Source organism: Macaca mulatta, chromosome 13 (assembly GCF_049350105.2).
Source record: "Macaca mulatta isolate MMU2019108-1 chromosome 13, T2T-MMU8v2.0, whole genome shotgun sequence".
NCBI classification, from domain to species: Eukaryota; Metazoa; Chordata; class Mammalia; order Primates; family Cercopithecidae; genus Macaca; species Macaca mulatta.
In genome coordinates this window covers 60188284-60212833 of record NC_133418.1, presented here as the reverse complement: position 1 = coordinate 60212833, position 24550 = coordinate 60188284, and the positions used below count along the sequence as shown (strand labels likewise).

At 38.1% G+C, this 24550-nt stretch overlaps 2 protein-coding genes across 3 annotated transcripts in view; one reads left to right on the top strand and one right to left on the bottom strand.

Annotated features, from left to right (window-relative positions):
- Positions 1–2174: 2174 nt before the first annotated feature.
- On the bottom strand, positions 2175–7691 carry LOC114671802 (uncharacterized). Its single transcript, XM_028832036.2, has one exon. The coding sequence runs from the start codon at positions 4673–4675 to the stop codon at positions 4049–4051; it is 627 nt and encodes a 208-aa protein (XP_028687869.2). The 5' UTR covers positions 4676–7691; the 3' UTR covers positions 2175–4048.
- The window catches only part of AFTPH (aftiphilin), a 70569-nt gene continuing 50265 nt past the window's right edge, over positions 4247–24550 (top strand). Inside the window, exon 1 of one of the 2 annotated variants that reach the window (XM_015112495.3) lies at positions 4247–4548. The gene's annotated coding sequence lies outside the window, so the exon portion shown is untranslated. 2 annotated transcript variants of the gene reach the window in all.

Here is a 24550-nt window from a genome sequence, read left to right as displayed (position 1 = left end):
TCATGTTTTCTCCAGGTGATCAGGCTGAATTTCACAACATAGCAGGTTGATAGTGGAACCATTTCTGCAATCAGTATAGCACATAATGAACCCTTCAAAGCTTTGCTCAGAGCCAAGAGAGAGGCTTGAAGACTAGAATAAAGAAGAAGGTTGGGCTGCATCTCCCTTCAGGAGAACACTCCATCTATATTGCTCCATATGTGGTAAGCCCATGAGTGGGTACAGGTTCAGTTCTGGGGGCTGTGAAGTGCAAGATCAAGGTGCCAAGAGATTTGGTTGTTTGGTGTGTGCTGTTCTCTGCTTCCAAGATGGCACCTTGTTGCCGAATCCTCCAAAAGGGGTGGAACACTGTGTCCTCATGTGGCAGAAGAATATGTCTAAATAAATCTAGGAAATGACTTTGGGGTCTTTGATTTAAATGTTATGTATTAATGTCATTACCACTACCAGAAGCCCATCCTTCAAAATTTTTTCCTTGGAAAGTTCTATAAAATTTGATAGAACTTTATATACAGAATTTGAGCCTTTAAAAATTTTGCTGAAAAAGTTTCAGCACCTTTAGAAATAATGTAGTCAAATAGCAGTTTCTTCCCTACCTCTACAATTTTACAGATAAAATTAATACGGTCTTAATAGGTTAAGACATATTAAATATTGAAATATTCAATATTTTCCCTGATATATTGAATATGTCCAGAAAGTTCTAGATATCCAGTATTCCAGAAAGTACTATAACACCAAATTGTAATTTTTATTATTTATGCAATAAATTTGATAAGCAAAACCAAGAAAGATCAGTGGGAATGATTAAGAAGCAAAATCTCTATTGCTCATCACACTTTGGGAAAGTTGCTCATTATAATCATTATTATTATTGAGAAAGGGTCTTGCTCTGTCAGCCAGGCTCGAGTGCAGTGGTGCAATCACAACTCCTTGACTTCATGGGCTCAGGTGATCCTCCCATCTCAGCCTCCCGAGTAGCTGGGACTACAGGAGCATGCCACCTCACCTGGCTAATTTTTTGTAAATATGGAGTTTCACCATGTTGCCCAGGCTGGTCCTGAACTCCTGGGCTCAAGTGATCTGCCCACCTCGACCTCCCAAAGTGCTGGGATTACAGGCATCACCCACCATGCCCAGCCTAATACCCTATTTTTATAAAACTGTATGAAGGACATATTTCAAGAGGTAGTGGTGAGATAATACCTGTAATCCCAGCGTTTTGGGAAGCCAGGGTGGGTGAATTGCTTGAGCCCAAGAGTTTGAGACCAACCTGGGCAACATAGTGAGACCTCATCTCTACAAAAAATAAAAAACTTAGCTGAGCATGATGACATGCACCTGTAGACCCAGCTACTTGGGAAGCTGAGGTAGGAGGATCCCTTGAGCCCGGGAGGTTGAGTCTTCAGTGAGCTGTGATGGCACCACTGCACTCCAGCCTGCGCAATGGAAGGAGAACCTGTCTCAAAAAAATAAAAATAAAAATAAATAAATAAATAAATAAAATCTTAGGTAAATGTTTAGATACAGAAAGGACCTTGGGGATTATCTGGTGCATATTTCTTAAGCTGTGGTTCAAAGACCCTCTTCCGTGAATGAGCTTTAGGATGAGAAATTTGAGTGTCCATGGATATAAGCGTTTTTCTACAGAAAGAGCCAAAGATTTTACCATATTCTTAAAGAGATACATGTGCCAAAACATTATTTGTCCTAAAAGGGTTGAGAACCTGTGATCTGACTGTATTCTCTCATTTGTTATATAAGGAGACTGAGCTCAAGAGAGGTTAAATAACTTATACAAAATCATAGTGACAACAGAACCTGGTCATAGACCCAGGTTCTACACATATTGCCTTTCCAGAACACCACCACATTGCTGAGGTTTTGTTCTTGTCTGTTTATTTCTTATACAATATAAAATGAATTAAATTGTTTTCACTTTTTAGTCTAGTCAATCTTCTTTCCCCTCTTAATTATTATTCACTGCTGGTTGGTAAGGAGGTGGTAAAATTAGTACACTCCTATATTGCTGGTGGCATTCTAAATTAGCAGTCTCTTGGAAAATAATATGAGATGATAAATTACCAACAAAACATTCATAGCCTTTTGGCTTATTAACTTTTATACTGAGAAAAAAAAATCCTAAAATTGAACAAAGCCACACACACAAAATGTTCATCTAAGTATTATTTTATAATAGTGAAAAATATCCATATAGTGGCCATTCCATTGACTACTAAGCAGCCAATTAAAATTAAAGTTTTATATTAAACGATGGGAGGAAATGCTACAACACAACATTAGGTGAAAAAAGGGACACAAAATCTACTTAAATTATGATTACAAGTTTGTAAAAAGTATGCACAGGAAAAAAACTAGAAGTAAATACAACAAATGTTAACTGGCAATTTTTTCTTCTTCTTTTCTTGATGCCAAATCTTAGATAATGCAGTTATGGCCATAATTTTTAAAAGGTAAGTAAAAACAATACTATCATTGACTCCAAATGAAATGGACTTTATATTTCCCAGATTTATCATCTTAAAAATACTCAAATACTTTCCTTTTGTAATAAAATTTCGTAAGTATTACAGCACTGTCTTCAGAATTGCATGTAAGATTACCAATTACAAGTTAGTTGGCCAAATAGGTACTCAGTTTCCCTATTACAAAATTGTAAGCTGATGGGGGGGTGTGCAATTTAATTATTTTTTGAGACAGGGTTTCACTCTGTCGCCCAGGCTGGAGTGCAGTGTAAATTCATTTAAACATGTTCTTAGTGTAGGGTCTGCTTTAAGGTCTAGTCATATGTTCTTATTTTGATATTTCTGTTTAGTAGAGCTATAAAATGAAAAGCATGTGTTCGTTTAAAATCAATTTCTAGTTTCTACCCACAAATTCAAGCTTGCACACGAGCTAAACCAGCAGGGGGCGAAATACAATAGGCATAAATTTGACAAGCCATATAGATTTTTCTTACTTTAGTGACTGAGCAATAACACAAAATCCAGCATCACCACAAAGCAATTGATACTCCCATTTAAAGGGATGCAGTCTCCGTACATCTTACAGCGATTGAGTAGTAAAGAGACAAATGCGGGTCTATTGGAGCGCTCCGAGTTAATTTGTCTAGAAGGTTGCAGAGGCGGGATAAATCGTGATGAACTGCTATTGTCCTTATCTTTCTCCTGATTTGTATAATTCCTCCACCCAAAGGGGTGGACACTTCTCTGTGCCTGAGGGGGTGTTTTCCATTCTTGTTTCTTTGCGTAACTGCTGAGCTTTGATGTTTCGGAACTATTTTAAATTATTCAAATTACGATGCAGACGTTTGGCAAACATGGGCAGAATGAGGAACCGGCGGGGCTCATGATTTGTAGGACCCCGGGCTCATCATCCGAGACAGTAATAATAATCCTGTAGCCTGTAGTCTGATGGTTACACTGGCCGGTGTTCTAACAGATATTCATGGTAAAGGAGGAAAGGTAATAAAAACGCAAATAATCAACTGCTCAGGACTGATGATGGAAACAAAATCTGTTACGACCTCTGTTCCAGAAATGCGTTTGAATGCAGAAGTTTATGGTGATCTCTTTAGCTTCACTGGATATTCTCCGGAAGGATCTATGAAAAACGACCACCGTCTCCATCCGTTAGCCAAATTCCGGACTACTATTTTTTTCTTGGTCTCGAAGACGATTTGTCAGTTTGGCGGCTGCGTTCCCACCTTAAATTCTATTTATCGCAATCTCTTGTTATTTGTTAAATACCCAGCTTCTTCCTCTGTGGGCATATATTTAAAAAGAGGAAGAGACAGGCTGTGAGTGAAAAAGTCGTTTTTCGGGGCGAAAAGGGCAAGCTGACGAATGCTCTCTAGCAGGTTTTTCGTAAAACGGGTTCTATATTTCCAAACCTTTACAATTTTATTTGGAGAGCAAGAGACTTAACCCGGTCCTGAGATGAACGTTAACCAGCTGAGAGGAGCACCTGTCCCTCGCCGGGAGCGCAGCCTCAACGGGCGCCTGAGTGCGGGAAGACGTCTATCCCCCTACAGCTCTATGACTCGCAAAGAAGTAAAAGGAAAGGGCAGCTTGCCCGCACCCAAAATGGCGGCCGGCGTTCTGTACGACAGCGCCTGCGCAGGGGTAAGCGTTCTGTGACACCAATTCCCCTGGAGTGTCCTCCCCCACCCCACAGCACCCACCAGCGCCCGGTCCCGACCTAGCCACCTGCGCCCGGAAGTGACGTGTCGGCGGCAGCGGTTCCCCCGCTGCATGATGGGAGAGTGTGTGGAGTGGGCGGGGGGTCTCCGCGGAGGAGGTGGAGGCGGCGGCGGCGGAAGAGGGCGGAGGGTAGTGGGATGGGGGTCCCGCGGCAGCGGTGAAACTCCGGGTGGGCGTCCATGGGGCTGTTGCGCTGACAGGGCTGTGAGCAGCCGGCCTTCCGCTTTCACCAGTTCCGCGTCGGAATAGACGGTCCTTCCCCGGGGAGCCAGTTCCTCCCCGGGCCCCTGAGCCATGCCCATCGCGGCCGCCCCGAAGGAGCCAGGTAAGCGCCGCCGCTCCGCTCCCCTAGCTGCGCCGGGGAAAGAGGGTGTGGGGACCGGGCCCGGCCCAGCAGCCGGACCCTCACCCGGGCCGGGAGCATCTGCCCGCCGCGGAACCGGGGGCTGCATGGACGGAGCCGGCTCTGCGGGCCTGCGGGCTCCCGACTTGGGCTCTGCTCTCTTCTGCGGCGAGTGCGGGAACGCCGCTGGTGGCGCCCGAAGCGCACGGCCCCCTCCTCGCCATCCCGAGCACCGGCCGGGGAAGTGGGAGTCCTTCCCTCCCCGGCCACCGCCGGCTCTCCCTGCCCCTTTGCTTCCACCTGCCCAAAGCTCCGCTCTGGCTGCGTTCTCCCGGGAGCTGTTCAGAAGTTTGGGGCTTTGCTCGGGCTTCCTTGCTCTCCCTCCCCCTCCCTCGTGACAGGTGTAAACACTGCCTCCTTCACCGAGGCCCGAGGCTGGCCGCGACCTGAGTGCTGCTTCCAAGGGTCTCTGAAGCAAGCGAATTTGGAATCCTCCAACAGGCAGAGGGAACAGCCCCAAAGCTCACTCATCCCTTCCTGAGAGTACCTTTTCTGCTGTCTTGCACTCTTCAAGAAATTATCTGCGTCTTCTCCCCAGATTGCGTTTGAAAAGTTGAGCCATTATTCTTTAAGCGCCTGGTTTGGCAGGTGCTGCGTCTTGCTTGGGGCAGAGGCAGAGTATGGGGTGAGCGGTGGTAGGGTCCTTGCTCTATTAAGAAAGTAGTGGGGATAGCAAGGTTTTTTTTCTTTGTTGCTTTGTGCAAGTTATAGCTTGGTTATACTGAGTCTTTTCTGTTGGGGCCGAGGGAAGAACTGACTCATACATGTAAATTTTTTTATTGGGCGGGGGGATGAAACAGAAGTAATGGTTCCGTTTCAAAGTTCTCACTTTAGGATAAGTAAAGTAGAACTTTGGTTTTCAACTTTTCCTATGGTGTAAGTCTTCCTTCCACCTCGTATTCTGAGGATTTTCTTTGGTGGAGGGGAGACACAGAGTTTATCTTTGATGTTACACTTAATTGTTGCTTTCAGTTAACCTCTTAGACATTAAAATGTATGCTAAACTCTAGGGACAACAAATGTTTCAACATTATTATGTTAATATAATTAGCACAGTCACGTACATTTTATATGCTTTGCCAGTTTAAATGTTGGCTTTTTTAGTAGTCATTTTTAACGCTTTGCAGAGGTGTATTTGTTTAAACAAAGTATCTGTAGTAGTCTCCTAAATTTTGTTCATAAAGATATTTCAGATGGATTAAAAGGCAGATCTTGTGTAAAATATGTAGCCCAGCAAATGGCACCTAGGAGATATTCATTAGATCTAGTTGTTCCTCCGTATATCAAATTAGATATATTAGTTGATCTTCAAAGTACATACATATTTCTAAATCTTCAAAAACCTCTGGAAAAAAACCACTACATTTCACATAATATGTAGGGCACTTAAGTTTTAATGTTTGCTGATCTTTTGACCTAGAGACTAAAAAAATAATCCTATATCACAACGAGGATAATAGCATTGATACGTCTTGCAGAATCCAGTTTTCTTTATGAAAATTGTATAATCTGGGTGAATCCCATTATAAAACATCATTTTACATTTTCATTTGTTCTGCTTACAGTTTTTGAAAAACTAATTCAGAAATGTAATGAAATTTGAGTACCAAATAATGTTTTATTTTGTGTGAAATCTAAAGTGCTTTCCTTAGCAGGCAAAGTCTTTGAATAGCATCTCATTAAGGGATTGCCCCTTCTCTCCCAATCCTTCCCCCAAATCTCATAAAAGGAGGCCGCTAAGTATTTAGGTATTTTTAAATCATCATAAATTATTTAAATAAAATGTTTATATTCTAATTTAATGTTACCTACACTTTGTAGGTTAAAAAATAAAGGTTTTTCCCTTATTCTTAGCACTTTCAATTCCTCTTTAAGTAGAATAGTGAACCTTTCTGGCCGGAACTTTATAAGTAATTTTAGTTTTCACACTATTTTGAAAATCTGGCATTATATGGATTTTACGTATCTCATTTTGGTAATCATTTTCTCTATCAGTTTGTGTATATATCAGGTATAGTCAAGTCCTTTTGCAGCTTTATATGATAATTACTAACATATATGAGCAATATATATGTTGCTCATACATATTGCTTCCTGTGAGCAAGATACTTTTCTAAATGCTTTATATACAGTGTACTAACTCACTTAATCCACACAACCTGTAAGGTAGTAAGTAGTATTATCCCTCATTTTTCAGAGAGGAAACTGAGGCACAGAGCTGTTAAGTAACTTGCCTTAGGTCAAACAGCTGGTAAGTGACACAGCCATTTGATAGACCATTTATATAGTCTCATGCAAAACTATATTGTCTGTGATTTGTGCAGTGTGTAGCAAAAGTATAACAACGTGCATGGGAATGATAAACACCAAGCAGAATAAAGGTGACCTCTGGAGAACTTGAGAGGCATGAAGGATCTAGGAGGGGCCCATGAGTTTACAAACATATCTTTACATCCTTAAAAAAATCTGAAGTTGGCTTCGTAAGAGATTAAGATTTAACACACCTGGGTGATGGTTACTTGATCATTCCTTACGGCCTTTTTGCCCCTAAGGTTTGTATATGCATGAAATTCTTCACAATGAAATTAAAAGTTTAAAGGCCGGGCACGGTGGCTCACACCTGTAATCCCAGCACTTTGGGAGGCTGAGGTGGGCAGATCACCTGAGGTCGGGAGTTCAAGACCAGCCTGACCAGCATGGAGAAAACCCTTCTCTACTAAAAATACAAAATTAGCTGGGTGTGGTGGCAGATGCCTGTAATCCCAACTATTCGGGAGACCGAGGCAGGAGAAACGCTTGAACCCGGGAGGCAGAGGTTGCGGTGAGCTGAGATCACGCCAGTGCACTCCAGCCTGGGCAACAACAAGACCAAAACACCATCTCAAAAAAAAAAAAAAAAAAAAAAAGACATTAAAAGTTTAGGTATTTAACTTTAAAACATGTATCAAGTATCACTCTTCTTTCTGCATTGTATATGCTGAAAGAGGACCCGGAAGGAGTTAGTATTATTTTTTGTTGACTTTCTTTTAAAATACAAGGAGCTTCTAAGTTTTAAAAAAAAAAAAAAAAAATTTTTTTTAAATTAAGGATTGTTGGCCTCTCCAGATTCCTCTGCGTTAACTTACCTTGCCTGGGCTCTTCTCTATTGCTGGCAACCATTTAACAGTCCTTTATCACACTCCTAGTTTCTATTTCTGGCCTTACCCTCCTAGCATAGGGGCTCATAGGTCTGTGGATTAGAACTATTCCCAAGAAAAAGAGAAAGGTCAGAACTAAATGAGGAGGAAGAAAGAAGGTGGGGAAATCACTGCTTATTGATTTGGGAGAATTGAAAAGAGGAGGGAAATAATGATTTAAGACTCCATCCTGTGGTTATCAGTCACTGTCACCCTTGTTCCAAATAGCTAACTTCAAGATAAGCCTTGCAAAGATAGATTGCTAATTAATTAAAGGTTAATTTACAGGCACTGTATTAGTGAATAATTCCTGTAGGAAAATTACACAGTACATGGTAATTTACTGTAGGTTCTATTTATGTAAATATTTACAGTATGCCATTAAACCATTTCGATTAAATATCTGCTGACACCATGCATGTTATCTTCTTCCTTTCATTCATAAAACAAGTGTCTATTGAGCACCTGCTATTTGTCAGGCCCTGTTGTAGCTGCTGGGGATACTGAAATGGACAAACAAGAAAAAAAATCTGCCTGCCTACAGCTTCAGTTTCTTTGTGTATATATGTATGTACTCACACGTTTGTGTACGTATTTGGGACAAATAAGCAAATAGCAATAAAATGGCAGATGATGTTAAGTATCATCAGAAAAATGGAATCAGTTTTGGGGGATAGGGAGTGGTGAGTTTTTTGCTTTGAACCAGTAGTAAGGGAGGTTGGTGGGGCTTGCTGTTTTATATAGGGTGGAGTCAGAGAAGGCTTAAACCTGAAGAAGGGGAAGCAAATAAGAAGAGTGGTAGAGACGGAAGTATGCCTGGAATAGTCAAGGAATTGTGGCAGAGAAGTCCAGGGTGAATAGAATAGGGTGAACAAGTAGAAGAGTAGTACGAATTATGATCAGAGTTAGAGGGTAAGAGGGGCAGTGTTTTAGGGTCCTTACAGAAATTCTAATGACTTAGGCTTTTTACTATGGGGGATAGTAAGTCATTGCAGGATTTTTGAATAAAGGTGTAAGATAATTTATGTTGTAAAAGGATCTGTCTAGCTGCTATATAGAAAATAGACTATAGGAGTGGAATGTAAGAATAGAAGCAGAGTCAGGAGATAATTGTGTTGATATAATTAAGAAGAGATGGTAGTGGCATGAACCAAGATGGTAGCAGTAGAGATGGGAAGTGGTAGGACAGTTTCTTGAATTGGAACCTGCAATAATTCCCTCTTTTTAAACTCAGCTTACAGAGGCACTCCCTTCTGAAAATCAAGGCCCTCGCCACCTATGTTTCTAGCTTACTCCTTGTGCCCTTCATAGATCCTGTGTTCTAACCATATTTTATTATGTGTCTTACTGTTCCTTGACAGGGGCCCCATGCTTTATCTTTAGTGACTACCATTTCCTCTGTCAATTAAATCCTTCCTATTTCAAATTTTCTCCTTATGAAGTTTGTTTTTTGTGGTTTTTTTGTTTTGTTTTGTTTTGTTTTACCCTTCCTTCTCTTCCCAATCAAGTGTGATATTTTTCTTAGAATCTTGGTAGCCACATTTTACTGCAGTGATATTTATATTCTGCAAAAAATATATGCATTATTTTTGCTGTTCTCTTGTGTTATTCTCCTTAATTAGTTGTAAGTTTCTTTAAGGTTGAGACTCCTTTTACTCAGTTCCACCACTGTTTTGTATGTAATAGATGCTCAGTAAATAGTGGGCATATACATATTTAAATTTTTTTAAGTAGTCTTATTGCAGAAGCATACAGGAGCATCATAGAAAATAGACAAGCAGAAAAATCGCTTTTTTTTTTTTTTTTTTTTTTTTTGAGACAGAGTCTCACTGTGTCACCTAGGCTGAAGTACAGTGAAGTGATCATGGCTCACTGCAGACCAGACTTCCTGGGCTCAGGCTGTCCTCCTGCCTCAGCCTCCTAAGTAGCTGGGACCATGGGCACACACCACCATGCCTGGCTAATCATTTTTATTATTTGTAGAGACAGGGCCTTGCTATGTTGCCCAGGCTGGAAAAAGATACTTTTAAAAAAATCCCTCAAGCACGTCAGGTGGCTCATGCCTGTAATCCCAGCACGTTGGGAGGCCAAGGTGGGCATATCACTTGAGGTTTGGAGTTGGAGACCATCCTGGCCAACATGGTGAAACCCGGTCTCTACTAAAAATAGAGAAAAATTAGCCGGGCATGGTGGCGGGCACCTGTAATCCCAGCTACTCAGGAGGCTGAGACAGGAGAATCACTTGAACCTGAGAGGTGGAGGTTGTGGTGAGCCAAGATCATGCCATTGGACCCCAGCCTGGGCAACAGAGTGAGACTCCGTCTCAAAACAAACAAAAACAAAAAACAAAAAATCCCTCACTGTTGCAGTGTATATAATAATGCATAGTTTCCTACACATTTTAATGTATTTATATATGTGTACTTTTTACCAAAATGAAGACTTGTTGTACATAGTGTTTTGTAGACCTTTTTGTTTTAAGCAAGTTGGTTTAGTCATCTAAACTAATAGTCAAGGCCATATTCAGATTATTCCCCAGTTCACCCAAAAAAGTCCCCTTGCAACTGATTTACCCAGATCTTTATCTACTTCATATTATGTTTTTCCAGTTATTAAAATTATGAAAAAATAATGTGCTTATTATAGAAAATTTGGGAAAATGTGGGAAAAAAAGTAGAAAGAAAATGGGTGTGTCCATGATGGCAGGAACCCATCTGTTTTAATGCCTGGCACAAAGTAACACTCAATAAATACATGTTAAGAGGGATAATAGAAGAAAAATATCACTGGTCATCATGCTACAAAAAGAAAGCTGTTAATATTTTGGTTTTCTTCCTGTTTTATTTTTACTGTGGGTATGTGAGTGTGTCATACACATGCATATGAATCATATTACATTGATTTTTTACTTATTAAATTGTGAGCATTTCTCCTTGTTACTAAATTTTCCTTAAAACATGCTTTTTGGCCGGGCACGGTGGCTAACGCCTATAATCCCAGCACTTTGGGAGGCCAAGGTGGGAGGATCACCTGAGGTCAGGAGTTTGAGACCAGCCTGGCCAACATGGTGAAACCCTGTCTCTACTAAAAATACAAAAATTAGCCAGGCATGGTGGCAGACACCTGTCTTCCCAGCTACTCGGGAGGCTGAGGCAGGAGAATTGCTTGAACCCGGGAGGTAAAGATTGCGGTAAGCCTAGATCATACCACTGCACTCCAGTCTGGGTGACAGAGCGAGACTTTGTCTCAAAACAAAACAAAAACACAAAAAATGAGAAGACCGTGCTTTTTAATGACTGTGTAGAATGCCATTTTCAAGTTATCTCTGCTGTTTCCCACTAATGTGGCTTTTCCAGATTTTACCGTCATAGAAGAGCATCTTGGTGAAAAGGTTTGTACATAAATCTTTGACCTTATTGTTGATTATTTCCATAGGATCAAGTCTTAAAAGTAGAGTTATTAAGTCAGAGGGAGAGCCTGTTGCTTTTTAAGAGGTTATAATAAAATCACTCCTACCAGCAGTGGTTGAGTCCCCATCTCCCTCTCATTTCCTCAGATGATCAGTAATATGCAGTTTTTAAATTACAGGAATTTTTATTTTGAATTTAAACTTTTCAGCAGTGTGGAATGTTTGCATAATTTAAATTTTTTGAATGATTTAAACCTGTGATATGCCTTTATTTAATATAAGGTTAATCTTGCTTAATGCCATGCTCTTTTTAAGGTAACCTATTCTGTTAGCAAGTGATTTCAGTATTAAAAAATACAGTACTGTCTTCTAGAACTGTCTTGTCTAATATGTAGCCACGAGCCAATTGTGTCACTTGAAGTGAAACTAGTCCAAATTAAGATGTGATTTCAGTGTAAAATAGCAGATTTTAAAAACTAATGTGAAATATATCAGTACTCTTTTACATTGCTCACGTTAAAATAATAATATTGTAGATACTTTGGGTTAAATAAAATTTCATCTGTTTCTTTTTAAATGTGGCTACTAGAAGATTTTTAATTGCATGTATGGCTTTATTGTCAGTTGGCCATGCTGCTCTAGAAATTACACTTTTTATTTAGATAAAAAATATAAGATTAACTTCACTCTTATAGAAAGGAATACATAGATTTTTCTTAATTACATATTACATTTAAACCTCTCAATATATTTTCCATAGTATACATGGGTTGCACAGTAATTTTTCAAGTTACAAGTGTTTGATCACAAACTGTAACTTACTATGGTTCTTATGCTCTGAAAGAAATATGTGTAGGAGGACTTGAGGAAGGGTGTTAGGAAACTTACCTGAGGAATTGATCTCTCACCTAAAAATTGAAGGATGTGTGGGAATGTCTTAGGCACTGGGACTGTAAGTGCAAAGACCCTGTGGCACAAGGAAATGTTAATTATCTACCTTTCAAAAACTGAAAGAAGGCCTAGCCTAGAGCATTGAAAATGGGGGAAAGGAGGAGTAAGGCTGGAGAGAGAGGAATGGTTTAAAGTCTTTGTTAACTTTTTTTTTTTTTTTTTTAATCTTTATCACAAGAAGAGGATTGGCATGATCAGATTTGACTTTCAAAAAGATTACTTGGGTTGGGTGTGATCGAATACTACTTAGGGAGATTAGTTTAGATGATAATGGCATTTTGGACCAGAGTGGAGTCAGAGGTGAAAAGAGGTAGATATTCCAGAATTGAGGGATTTGTGAGGTGAAATCATTTGTTACAGATATTAAAGGATAAGGAGCTTTGTCAAAGGGGATCTTAAGTTTCTGGTATGGTAACTGGGTTAGAGAGCCCTGGAACATAACCAGCTTTCAGGGAAAAGCTTGAGCTCTGTTCTTGTTAAGCTCAGTTTGAGATCTTTGTGGAATCAAGTGGAGAGGTCTAAGCAGAGAGCTGGCTTGGCTAGGCTGTAAAGATGAATCTGAGAGTCCAAGAATATGGTAATTATTAATAAAAGCCTTAGGTAGATGAAATTGTTTTGGGAAAATTGAGTAAGGATGAAACCTAGATAAACTTATGTTACTAATTTGAGTGTGTTTAATACCTATGGGAAAATTGGTTTATTTTGCAGCCTATTTTGTGTAAAAATGAAAGCAAGGAGTAAGATCAAATAAGTTTAAATACGTACTGTTTGACATATGTGTAATTAAGTAGATAATCTTACATAATGCTTATTTGATTCTTTGGAAACATTTACCTTTTTCCTGCAGCAGAAAATAAACTGGGCTTCCTAACTATCAAACAAGCTGAAGACAATTATTAATAGGTATTGCTGTTTTTGCTGTATTAATAGATCTAGGCCAGGTGTGGTGGCTCATGCCTGTAATCCCAGCACTTTGAGAGGCCAAGGTGGGTGGATTCCTTGAGCTCCGGAGTTTGAGACCAGCCTGGGCAACATGACAAAACCCCATCTCTACAAAAAATATAAAAAATTAGCCGGATATGTTGGCATGCACCTGTAGTCCCAGCTACTGGGGAATCTGAAACGAAAGGATCACTTGAGCTCAGGAGGTCGAGGTTGCAATGAACTGAGATCACACCACTACACTCCAGCCTGGGCAACAGAGTGAGTGAGATCCTGTTTCAAAAAAAAAAAATCTAAGGAAAACTTACATAATTATCTTCAAAAATATTGAAAAGGCATTTAAAAACCCATTTGTGATTTTTTAACAAAGCAACTTAAAATAAGAATTACTGAATAATTCTACAATACAATAAAAACATACACCTCAACTCAGAAATCAGTATCTTAATTAAGGGTGAATATTAGATTCCTACCTATCACCATTGTTATGAGACTTGGAAAGGAAAAGTCAGTCTACCCCAATTTGCTAGTGATGTGATAGTATACTATGTAAACACCAAGAACTTTTGTTTATGTAAATAATGCTTGCCAGTTAGACAGGGTGGAAGTGAAGACTACCATTTACATGAACAGAAAAAGGTAAAATAGCTAACAATAAACTTGATAAATGTAAAAATTCTGTATTGCTAACAGATTCAATTTTTATGTTATATAAAATGAACAATTCTATATTTAGGTAATAAAAGTGATCCTTCCTGATGAATGAATTGCCACTTGTTATTCTTTAAATCATTTTAAGTGACATGTGATACTTTTCAAAGCAAAACTCCTAGGAGTAGGATTTTTAATATTTGTATACATTTTAGTGAGGCCACAGTTTTTTAAATGGTCGAAATAAATAGTGTTTCTGCCTTAGCCACCCTCCCAAGTGAGTTTTTTTGGTGTTTTCTTCTTGGTGATTGCTTAAGGTTTGTAGTATTTTCAGTTTCGCTGTGGTTTTTCATCTCTCATCTTGTTTATTGTGTGGATGCAAAAATGTTGACCTGGAGTATTTGCAGCTAAAATACTTCTGCTACGATGACACTCAAAATCTGAAGCATCGATTTATTTTCTTAAGGCTTTTGTTTTTAGTGGCTATTTATAAAAAGCAATGAACTTATTAAGAGATAATTTAACTATTTTTATACTGAATGCTTTTTATACTTTTTACTATTTTTGATAATATCTTCATTCCTAAAAAAAATTGCTAAGAGATTCAGGTATCAAAAATTTGTATTTTCTCTCACCTAAAGCCCAAACAGAATATTTGAGTATTCATCACTTCATCACTTCTTTCTTCTTTTCCATATTTCAGATTCTGGGCCAGCAGATGGTAGTTTTCTGTCTCATTAGGTTTCATAAGTTTACACAAAGCACAGGGCAAGTGTTACATGTAAATAAAAAGTTCAGATTTTAATCAGATTAGCAGTGACCCTGGTTTCTGGAAGTAGGGAAGTTTTTGGTTGGTGCTGCTGTTCACATAAGCATTTCTTTGTGTTCATCTGCAAGTGAAACTGTGATTAATTCTTTAAGCTTGTTTTTTTTTTTTTTTTCTGAGAATTCCTTAACATTTAAATTATATACTAATTATAAGTGAAGCTTCAAAAAGGAATAAACAAATGATTTCATAAGCTTTCTAGCTAAGTAGAAAGTAGTAATATTTCCAAAGTGGAATTTCCCATATCTAGAGCTGTATCAAATACTTATGTATTGTTTCAAAAATTGTCACAGTGCTTAAACTTTGATCCTTTTAAGTAAATTTTTCAAGTTTCATTTTTAAGAAGAGTATTGAAGATTTAATATTGTGAACTCGTTTTTGAAATCTTAAAGATGTTAAGTTTCTTAGTGCTAGTCTCAGATAAATGTGTACAACACAACTTTAAGATATTTATACAACCAAATCATAAGAGAAAACATTTTTGTAGGAAAAAGTACTGTTGCAGTGATTTACCTATATCAATGAGTTTAGCAGTTCAGTTTAGAAACATTTAGGTCATCCCTGGAGGTATAAAGTCCAATGGCATTCCTGTACTCTGGGAACTTAACACAAAGGTTCTCAACCTTAGCTATCCCATTTAGTATCAACTTCGAAACTTTGAAAAATATATAGATGTTTGGGTCTACCCATTCTATTAGAGAAAAAAGTTAATACAAAGCTAAGGTTGAAAACCTATTGGGGAAAAAACCATGGAAACAAATGTGATTTGCTTTGTTAAATGTAATAGGAAGTAGATATAAAGGAGGATTCATTCAGACAGGAAACTTGATACAATGAAAAGAACACTGGTTTTGATGTTAGAGTCCCACTTTCCCTACTTACTCTTTGTGGGACCGTGAACAGATTATGTGACTTGTTTCTTCCTCTGTAAAATGGGTTTTTGTGATTAAACTGAATGTATGAATAAACTGGTTTACAAATAAGTACCTTGCACAGTACCTGTCACATAGTAACTTAGTAAGTATAGGTGATCTCGCTTCTCCAGACTTCATAGAAAACTTCACGCTTGAATAGAATTTTGAAGGCTTAGTCAGTGGGTTCTCTGGACATATAAGAACAATACATTAGAAGAAATGACATGTGTGACAACTTAGAGGTAACAGTGCCAGTGGAGGATCCAGAGGTAATTTTGTCTGGCTGGAACAAAGAGGGAGTCTCTTAGCCACGTTGGCTAAGATACAGAGTTTTAAGCAGACTGCAGTAATCCTGGCCAAAAATAATGAGGCCCTGACAAGGTGTAGGTTGTGGGATGTTAAAACAAATACAGTAAGAGATGTTAAAGAGGTAGAAACTTGATTGATTTAATTTGTGGTAGAGGGGGAGCAGTCAGGGGTAACACTCAGATTTCTAGACTTAGAATTCAGAATATAGTGTAGGAACAAGTGGTTTCTGTTTACCTTTTGAGTAGAGGTTGAATTCAGTCTTGGAACTGGGGAATATGGGATGTCTCTGAGACATCTAGGTAGAGAGATTTTAAAAAGGCATTTGGGTAGGTAGATCAGGAGGTCAGACATATAGATAAGGTTTGAGCATTATGAACAGATAAAAACAAAAGGGGGATGAGATTTCTCAGTGATAAGATATGGGGAAGTGGCTGGGCATGGTGGCTTATGCCTGTAATCCCAGCACTTATGGAGGCCAAAGTCGGTGGATCACCTGAGGTCAAGGAGTTTGAGACCAGCCTGGCCAACATGGTGAAAACCCATCTCTACTAAAAATACAAAAATTAGATGGGAGTGGTAGCACACGCCTGTAATCCCAGCTACTACTTGGGAGGTTGAGGTGGGAGAATCGCCTGAACCCAGGAGGCGGAGGTTGCAGTGATCGTGCCACTGCACTCTAGCCTGGGCGATAGAGCAGAGCAAGACTCCAGCTTTAAAAAAAAAAAAAAATAGAAGCCAGGGCAATCAGATTCATTGACGAGAAAGGATAGGATAAAAGGAGAATCAAACGAGAATTGCCAGCAGGGTGTGGTGGCTCAAACCTGTAATCCCAGCACTTTGGGAGTCCAAGGTAAGTGAATTGCTTGAGCTCAGGAGGTTGAGACCAGCCTGGGCAACATGGCAAAACACTGTCTTTACAAAAAATTTAAAAATTAGCTGGGCATGGTGGTATACACCTATAGTTCCAGTTATTTGGGTGGCTGAAGTGGGAGGATTGCTTTAGCCCAGGAGGCAGAGGCTGCAGTGAGCCATGATTGCACCACTGCACTGCAGCCAGGGCAAAAGAAGGAGACTCTGTCTCAAAAAAAAAGAAGAATGCTTTTCAGAAATGCTTTTTCACTTAAAAATGTATTTTAGACACTTTCGCCTATTAGTAATATAGATTTCTTTTTTTTAATGGCTGCACTTTTTATTTACCCACTTCTTTATTCATAGATTAAGTTTTCAGCTGCTTTTTAAAAAAATTGAACAAACAATACTGGAATTAATACTTTGTGGAAATATCTTTGTATATTTGCATGAATGCATCTGTAGAATACATCTTTGCAGATGAAATTGCTTAGTCAAAAGAATGGAAACAACAGACATCAGAGCCTACTTGAAGGTGGAAAAAGGGAAGAGGGTGAGGATGGAAAAACTACCTGTCGGGTACTATACTTATTACTTAGGTGATGAAGTAATTTATACACCAAACCCCCATGACACACAATTTACCTGTGTAACAGACCTGCACGTGTACCCCTGAACGTAAAATAAAAGTTTAAAAAATTAAAAATTTAAAAAAGAACTCACTAAAATGTTTGATATGCTACTAAACTGCAATAGGGTGCGTGAGCCAATATATACTCCTACCAATAGTATCTTTTAGAGAACTTTTACATTGTAGATGCTGCCCCAGAAAAGTTAATGTTTGCAAACTTAAACAATTGCTAAATGCTTTCTGAAAGTGAAAATCGTTAAAATTTGCCAAAGTGTTCAAGTTTTATGTTATGTTTGTATTTTTTTTAAATATTATCCTTAAAGTAGCATGCTTCCTAGATTGAAGGTAGTATGAATTTGAAAAATAGTAATTTTCATTTATTACTTTTATGTAAAATTCTGTAAAGAGAAAACGAACACTTTTATTTTATCAAATACTTGGTTCGTTGAAATAATGTAATTTAAGAATGCATTTTGTTTTTGTAAGCATCAGAATCAGGGAGGAATTCTTTGTTTTAAAAGAAGCCCTGTTCCCTCCTCTCATATGCTGGAAGTAATAATTAGATTTAGAGGAATTGGATCAAAAGGAAAGAATACTTTTTTATACTTTGTATTAAAACCTATTTCTGGTTTGTAAAATCAGTTTAGAGGGTCATGACCAGCTTTTAAGAAAAAATGAAATAGAACTAAAAATCAGAGTACATAGAGAGTAAGGGTAAATGCTGTTTGGCGAAATTTTTTTTTTTTTTAAAGTATGTTGGGTCATCACGTAAAATGTATTTCTTCTGTGAGTCACGGGAAAAATGTGTGAAAAATTCTGCTTTATATGACAGGCCAATTCTCAAGTTGTTTCTAACCAGATGTATTTGGTACATTGCAAATAATAAATGTTATATATTTTTTTCTTTTATCCTTTAGCCTTTCTACCTCTCAGGAAAAAGTAAAACTTTAAACCGAGTAGAAACACTATTTAAAAAGGTCAACCAGCTAGGAATTTGTTCACCATGGAATTCCTTCCATAGTTTTTGTGGGGTTACTAGTATCGGCAGACCCATTTGTGGCATTACCTGTATACACACCACACGCATACACTCTTGAGCACTATTTTGGAATGTGTTTATATTTGATTTTTCAGGTATACAAAGTTTGTTTTATAATAATTCCCTGAAGAATATCATGTGTGCTATTATCTGTGGATCATTTATGACTGTCTTTAAGTTTGGTTAATTGTTTTGTTTCCTTCTGTCACTTCATTGCCTCCAGGTCATCTTTTTCTCTTGATTGATGGGTGGTAAGAAAACAAATTAAAGTAAAATTAATAGCACCTGGCAGAGACTTAATTTGTGCGGTAAATCTGCTGTTACATAGATCATATTTTAAGGCCAAATTTGTGAGTTGTAGATTATGTTGGACATTGTTGCTTACTTTCTTATTGGCTCAGATAATTGAATTCTAACTGCATTTGGTTGAAGTTTTATAACCTTTAGTAGATGCTTCTTTCTCTAAGAGGTGAGTTGTTCTCGTGGTGGGTGTTTGTGATGTAGAAAGCAGCACTGTTGGCCAGGCGCAGTGGCTCACGCCTGTAATCCCAGCACTTTGGGAGGCCAAGGCGGGCAGATCATGAGGTCAGGAGATCGAGACCATCCTGGCTAACACGGTGAAACCCCATCTCTACTAAAAATAGAAAAAATTAGCCAGGTGTGGTGATGGGCGCCTGTAGTCCCAGCTACTCAGGAGGCTGAGGCAGAAGAATGACATGAACCTGGGAGGTGGAGCTTGCAGTGAGCTGAGATCTTGCCACTGCACTCCAGCCTGGGTGACAGAGGGAGACTCTGTCTCAAAAAAAAAAAAAAAAAAAGCAGCACTGTCAGAGGAATGGCAGCTGCCACAGCGTACATTTTTAGGTTACAGACTAAAGTATTTTTTTCATTTTGAAAGTCCACGCAGTAGTTTGTTATTTTGTTTTTCTGGGAATTTTTTTCTCAGAATACACTAGTCACTTGAGGTTTAACTTAGTCTTGACCAGAATGCTAATTTAAAACTTTACAGCAAGAAACTTATTTTGAAGCATGTCAGCTGTTCATGTCAGCTGATTGCAAAATCTTCTGTGGGAAATTTTTCATGTAGTGTTAAAGCAAGTCCTGGGGAGCGGAGAACAAGAAAAATTAGTTGGACTATCCAGAGTGTAGCATTATGCTCTGGCGACACTCGCTGACACCTCTGCTTATGCTTAGGAATTGTCTCAAATCAAAGCACATATTCATGATAGCAGGTCTGTTAAAAACTCACTACAAATTTTTGTCATTTAGCTAGGGTTTTTTGCAGCTTGCATATAATGTACTGCCCCTCTTAACATACTTTCTCTTTAGGCATGTTGCAGCACAAATGACTGGGTTGTTTTTCCCACATTCATCACATTTCAGGCCAGCCTCCCTCAAATCCCACTTATTTACCATGATTAAATTTGGATATTTCATAACTTATTTGGTAAAGCACTAAGAGACCAGAGGTGTGGTTATATAAATCTAATTGGAGTGTGGGTGAGTTGGAGCACAATTCAAGAGTGGTTAGGAGAATAAATGCCCCAGCAAGAATGGTGATAATATATTTAGTTCCTGCTGTGAGCCGGGCTCTGAGGATGCAGTGGTAAACAACAGAGGTCTATGCCTACACAACATTTACAGTCGTTTGAGCTCAAATAAAGTAACTCTTGAAAGAGCAGTTTCAGTAGAGTGGTAGCATGGAAGCCAGATTGTGTTGAGTTGAGAAGTGAGTGGGAAGTTAGGAAGTCGAGAGAGTGAATAGGCACGTCTCTTTCAAGAAGCTTGGTGAGAAGGAGAAGAGCTAGGCCGCACAGAAGAGAGGAGGATTTTGTTTTGTTTTGTTTTGTTTTGTTCTGATTTGTTTTGAATTTGGAAGAGGCTGAACATTTATAGGAAAGGATCAATAGTGATGGAAAAAATTTTAAAGCCCCTGAGCAAGCAATTGAGAAGAAAAACAGAAGGTCCAGGGATTATCTGTACGCAAGATTATGGATGTAAGCAAGATTTTAGTGAAGGGACATGAAATCAAGCAGTTTCTGCCTTTCAGATTCTATTTTCATTGCAGAGTTTAAGGGATATGAGAGTAGAGAATTAGAGTGACTAATTTATTCTGCATCTATATGATAGGAGCTGAGAGTCCTAGGGCAAAAAAATGTTTTCCAAGGGCTAATCCATCTATCCTCATGGCTGCTTCTATTTTGTTGCCCTTGTTATCAATAGTTATCCAATGTTATGTATTCAATTTTATGTTGAAGTACCTTTTGGGAAAAATAGCTAGTAAACTCTCAAATATGGTCAGCTGATATGAAGAGTTAAAGGTACAACAATCTCTAATATTTTTATCTTGTTTAATTTTTACATGAAACTATCCAAATGCAAATAAAATGTGTTGTTATGAATTTGTGTAGAAGGTTAAAATGTTCAGCAGAAGAAAAACTTTTTCATGGAAATTTTTGAAAACCGACTTCTCTCAAATAACTCATTGCTGTTTAACAAGGTGATTATCACTTGAAAAGTGAAAGTGTGTTGCTGCTCATGTAACTGACTTATATATATTTTTACTTTTATGGGTCAATTGTATTGACATCAAAACTAGAAAGACAAAATATTTTGTTATCACTATTGACAGTGTGGCTTTTTTAGGGTGATCAACTTCAGTATAAAGATATTTTGCTGCTCATTTTCATTGTTTGCTCATGTTTGGTACTATGTACACTAATACTGAAACAAGATATTTGCTGCTTGGCATTTTTGTTGGTTATACTGTACTTTCTCGTCTTGTAAAAATCTTTCTCCTTCCAAATTACTCAGCGGTTTCAGAAACCTTTTTCTGAACCACTCAGAAACCTTTTTGTGAGAATTTTTATAATTGTAATATTTGCTGTCAATCACGTCTAATATTTTAAGACATGTATAAAATATTTGATTAGCTTGTGATTAATTCATCACTTACTAGTTATGCTACCTTGCAGGATCACTTAACCTCTTTGAGCTTTTATTTCTTCATCTTTAAAATGAAGCATTTCTACCTCATATGATAGTATGAGGAGATAATTGAGATAATTCACGAGTTCTCTTCATATAATATTGGCCCATAGTAAGCACTCAGTAAAAACACATGGAAGATACTATTTATTTAACAAATGTCATCTTAAATAATGTACATTATGCACTTGGTGACTCAGTGACATACAGTTGGTGTCTGATATCTTGGGTTTTTGTTTTTAGGTTGGCAAGTTAATTAGAGGCTCTCCTTGTATTTGTTAGTTTCTGTTGCGCTAATATGCTAAGAACAAAAGAAAAAACACCCAAAAAGTAAAAACAATTATTTCTCTAGATTTTAAAATTTAGAGCCATGAAAACAACTGTGATATCATAGCATTCTAAATATATTGAAAACCAAAAAGTTAACTAAAACCCAAATCTTCATGTGGTTCAGAAGAAGGGCTCTTTTCTACTTCTTTATGACTCTCAAGCAGAAATGTAGGCCGGGCAAATTCATTGACAGTACATTTTGATATTACCTTAAAGTTTCCATAAGGATATTATAATAAAGGTTTTTAATAATTTGAACTACTCTACACCAGACAATACTTGTAATGTAAATTGATGTTGTTAATGCTTATATAATATTTTCATTCATTTTTCTAAAGAAAACACAGTTTTTCTTTTTTGTTTTTTCCTTTACTCACCCAAATGACTCATTATGAACCTTGGACATACTGTGGTAAAAAGCTGGTGATTATTTTTTGCCATCCATTAAATATACTTTGCTAATGTCGTTGATACTATTGAAGTCATTAGCATATTTCAGATACAGTTGTTTTTCTTCTCCCTTTTCTTATCATCATCCTTCTTTCTACAATATCTTCTCCTTCACCCTCCATCCTAGTCCCTATAAAAATAAGTTGAGAGTGAAGGGCCCTGGGTGAAGCTGGATTGTATAATCTAGGTCAGTTTATCTGTGCTTGAAAGATGATGTGGACATTGATACAGCTGAGCTGATACCCTGTAAAGGATGGGAGTTTCTCCCAGTTGAGCAGTGTGTGCTGTACGTTTTTAGCTTGTCTGGAAGGAACTCTCGATGTTTGATTCTGGAAAGATTGCTAGAGGACCTCTTACTTAGAGACACTCTGCCCGCCTCAAATGTGAGCCCATGGACCTTTAGGGTGCATGATACTGTGTGTGGATGATAGGGGGTAGGAGGGTACCAGGGATTAACTACGCCTTAGAGGAATATGTAGGGAATACCCTGTGTATTTCCCACATACGATGAATCCTTTCCATCCCAACCAAGCACCTTCTAAATTCTTGTGGTTGTTCATCTAACCAAATAGGAGCTACAGGCAGTTTACTTCAAGATACCAGTGAGACCTTCTGAGTTACATTTTTCTATTTCACTTCAAAACTTCCATCTTTTAACAGACTAGTAACTGGACCCTCGAGTTTGTTTAGAGGTTATGATCTCAGTCCTTCAACCTTGGGCTTCAGATTTAGTTTGTTTTCAGCACCCCCCACCCCCCATGCCCCCAAGCCTATGAAATTATGTAGTTATATAAGTTTTGTATTTTCTAGGGATTAGTTATAAAAATTGGCAATAAAGTTAACTTCAATAAAGTCAATGTATCTTTAGTGTGGTTATGAATATTTTTCTTAAGTGACTTATTCTTTGACCTTTTAAAATATAGAGTCATATGAATGTTTGTGCCAATTAAGCAAACGTTGACTTAGATTTTGTTACAGATAGATTATTATTTTAGCCACAGAGTTGGTCAAAGTTAAAATATAATGGTAGTTGATCATTTACTTAGTGCACAGAATGTGCCAGGTACTGAAGGTCTGGTATAGTTTTAGTACGTATTATCAAACAGTTTTCTAAGTATCTGTACCGGTTTATACTTCCACCAGTAAAGTGTGGAAATCACAGTTTCTCCATATCCTTACCAAAAGTGGCTATGGAGAGAACAATTTTATTTTAGTCATTCTGGTAGATGTATAGTGGTATCTTATTGTTGTTTTAATGTGCATTTTTCCCTGATGATTTTTTATATGCTGTTGGCTATTTGGATATCCTCTCTTGTGAAATACCTGTTCAGATATTTTGGCCATTTTTCTGTTGGATTGTTTCACATGGATTTGTAGGAATTCTTTACATATTCTGGATATGAGTTCTTTGACAGTTACATGTGTTGCACATATCTTCTCCCAGGCAATGGCTTTCTTGGTTTTTCACTCTATGGTATTCTTTTGATGAACGGAAGTTTTAAATTTGAATGCAGTCCAATATATCAATCTTTTCTATAGTCAGTGTTTCTGTTTCTTGTTTAAAACATTTATACCTTTCCTAAGGTCATACAAATAATCTCTTCTGTTATCTTCTAGAAGGCTGATTGCTTTACCTTTCACATTTAGGCCCATGATCTGTCTATCTGGACCTTATTTCTGTGTAAGACGTTAGAATCAAAGATTTTTTTCCTGCCTGTGTAGATATCCAGTTAATCTAGCATCATTTGTTGAAAAGTCTATCCTTTCCCCTCCACACTGTAGTGGCGTCTGTATCACAAGACCATGGGACTTTAAACCAAGTCTTGATATCAGGTAGTTTAAGTCTTCCAACTTTGTTTTTCTTGAGAAACTATTTTTAAATGGCCAAATAGTCTCAGACAGTTGTTGGCCCCATTCCTTCCTTCCTTCTGCCTTCTCAAGCCTATTTGCCTTTTGACCCCAGAGCTTACAACTTACAGACTCATCATCTCTTCTCTTCCATGACCATTTCAGACTAGAGGCTAGAATTCCATAAGCAAGTGCAGCTTCTCCTTTGGTGGAAGATTAATACAGAATCACCTTCACCTGTTGTATGCCCTGCCATCCTGGCTACTAATTTGACTCGGGGCTTAGGTTCCACTGCTGATTGCTATTGGGCTTCTGGACTATTTCCCTGACCCCTTTATATTGGACCTTCTATGCCAGAATTCCCAAACCCAAAACCCACTGATTTTCCTGGTTTGTAGCCCTGAAAGTCGGCTTCAGTTTGCACTTTTATTATTTTTATTCACCTATATTGTCCCTTAATCTCCTTATAAGGATGTGATTTCTCATAGACAAATCTCCAAAGTACAGGAAGCCCACCCCAAATTCTCTATGCTCTAACTACTAGGATATCTTGTTTGCTACCCAATTATGAGACCCTCCTGTCAACTGTTTTTGTATACGGTGGCTTGCAA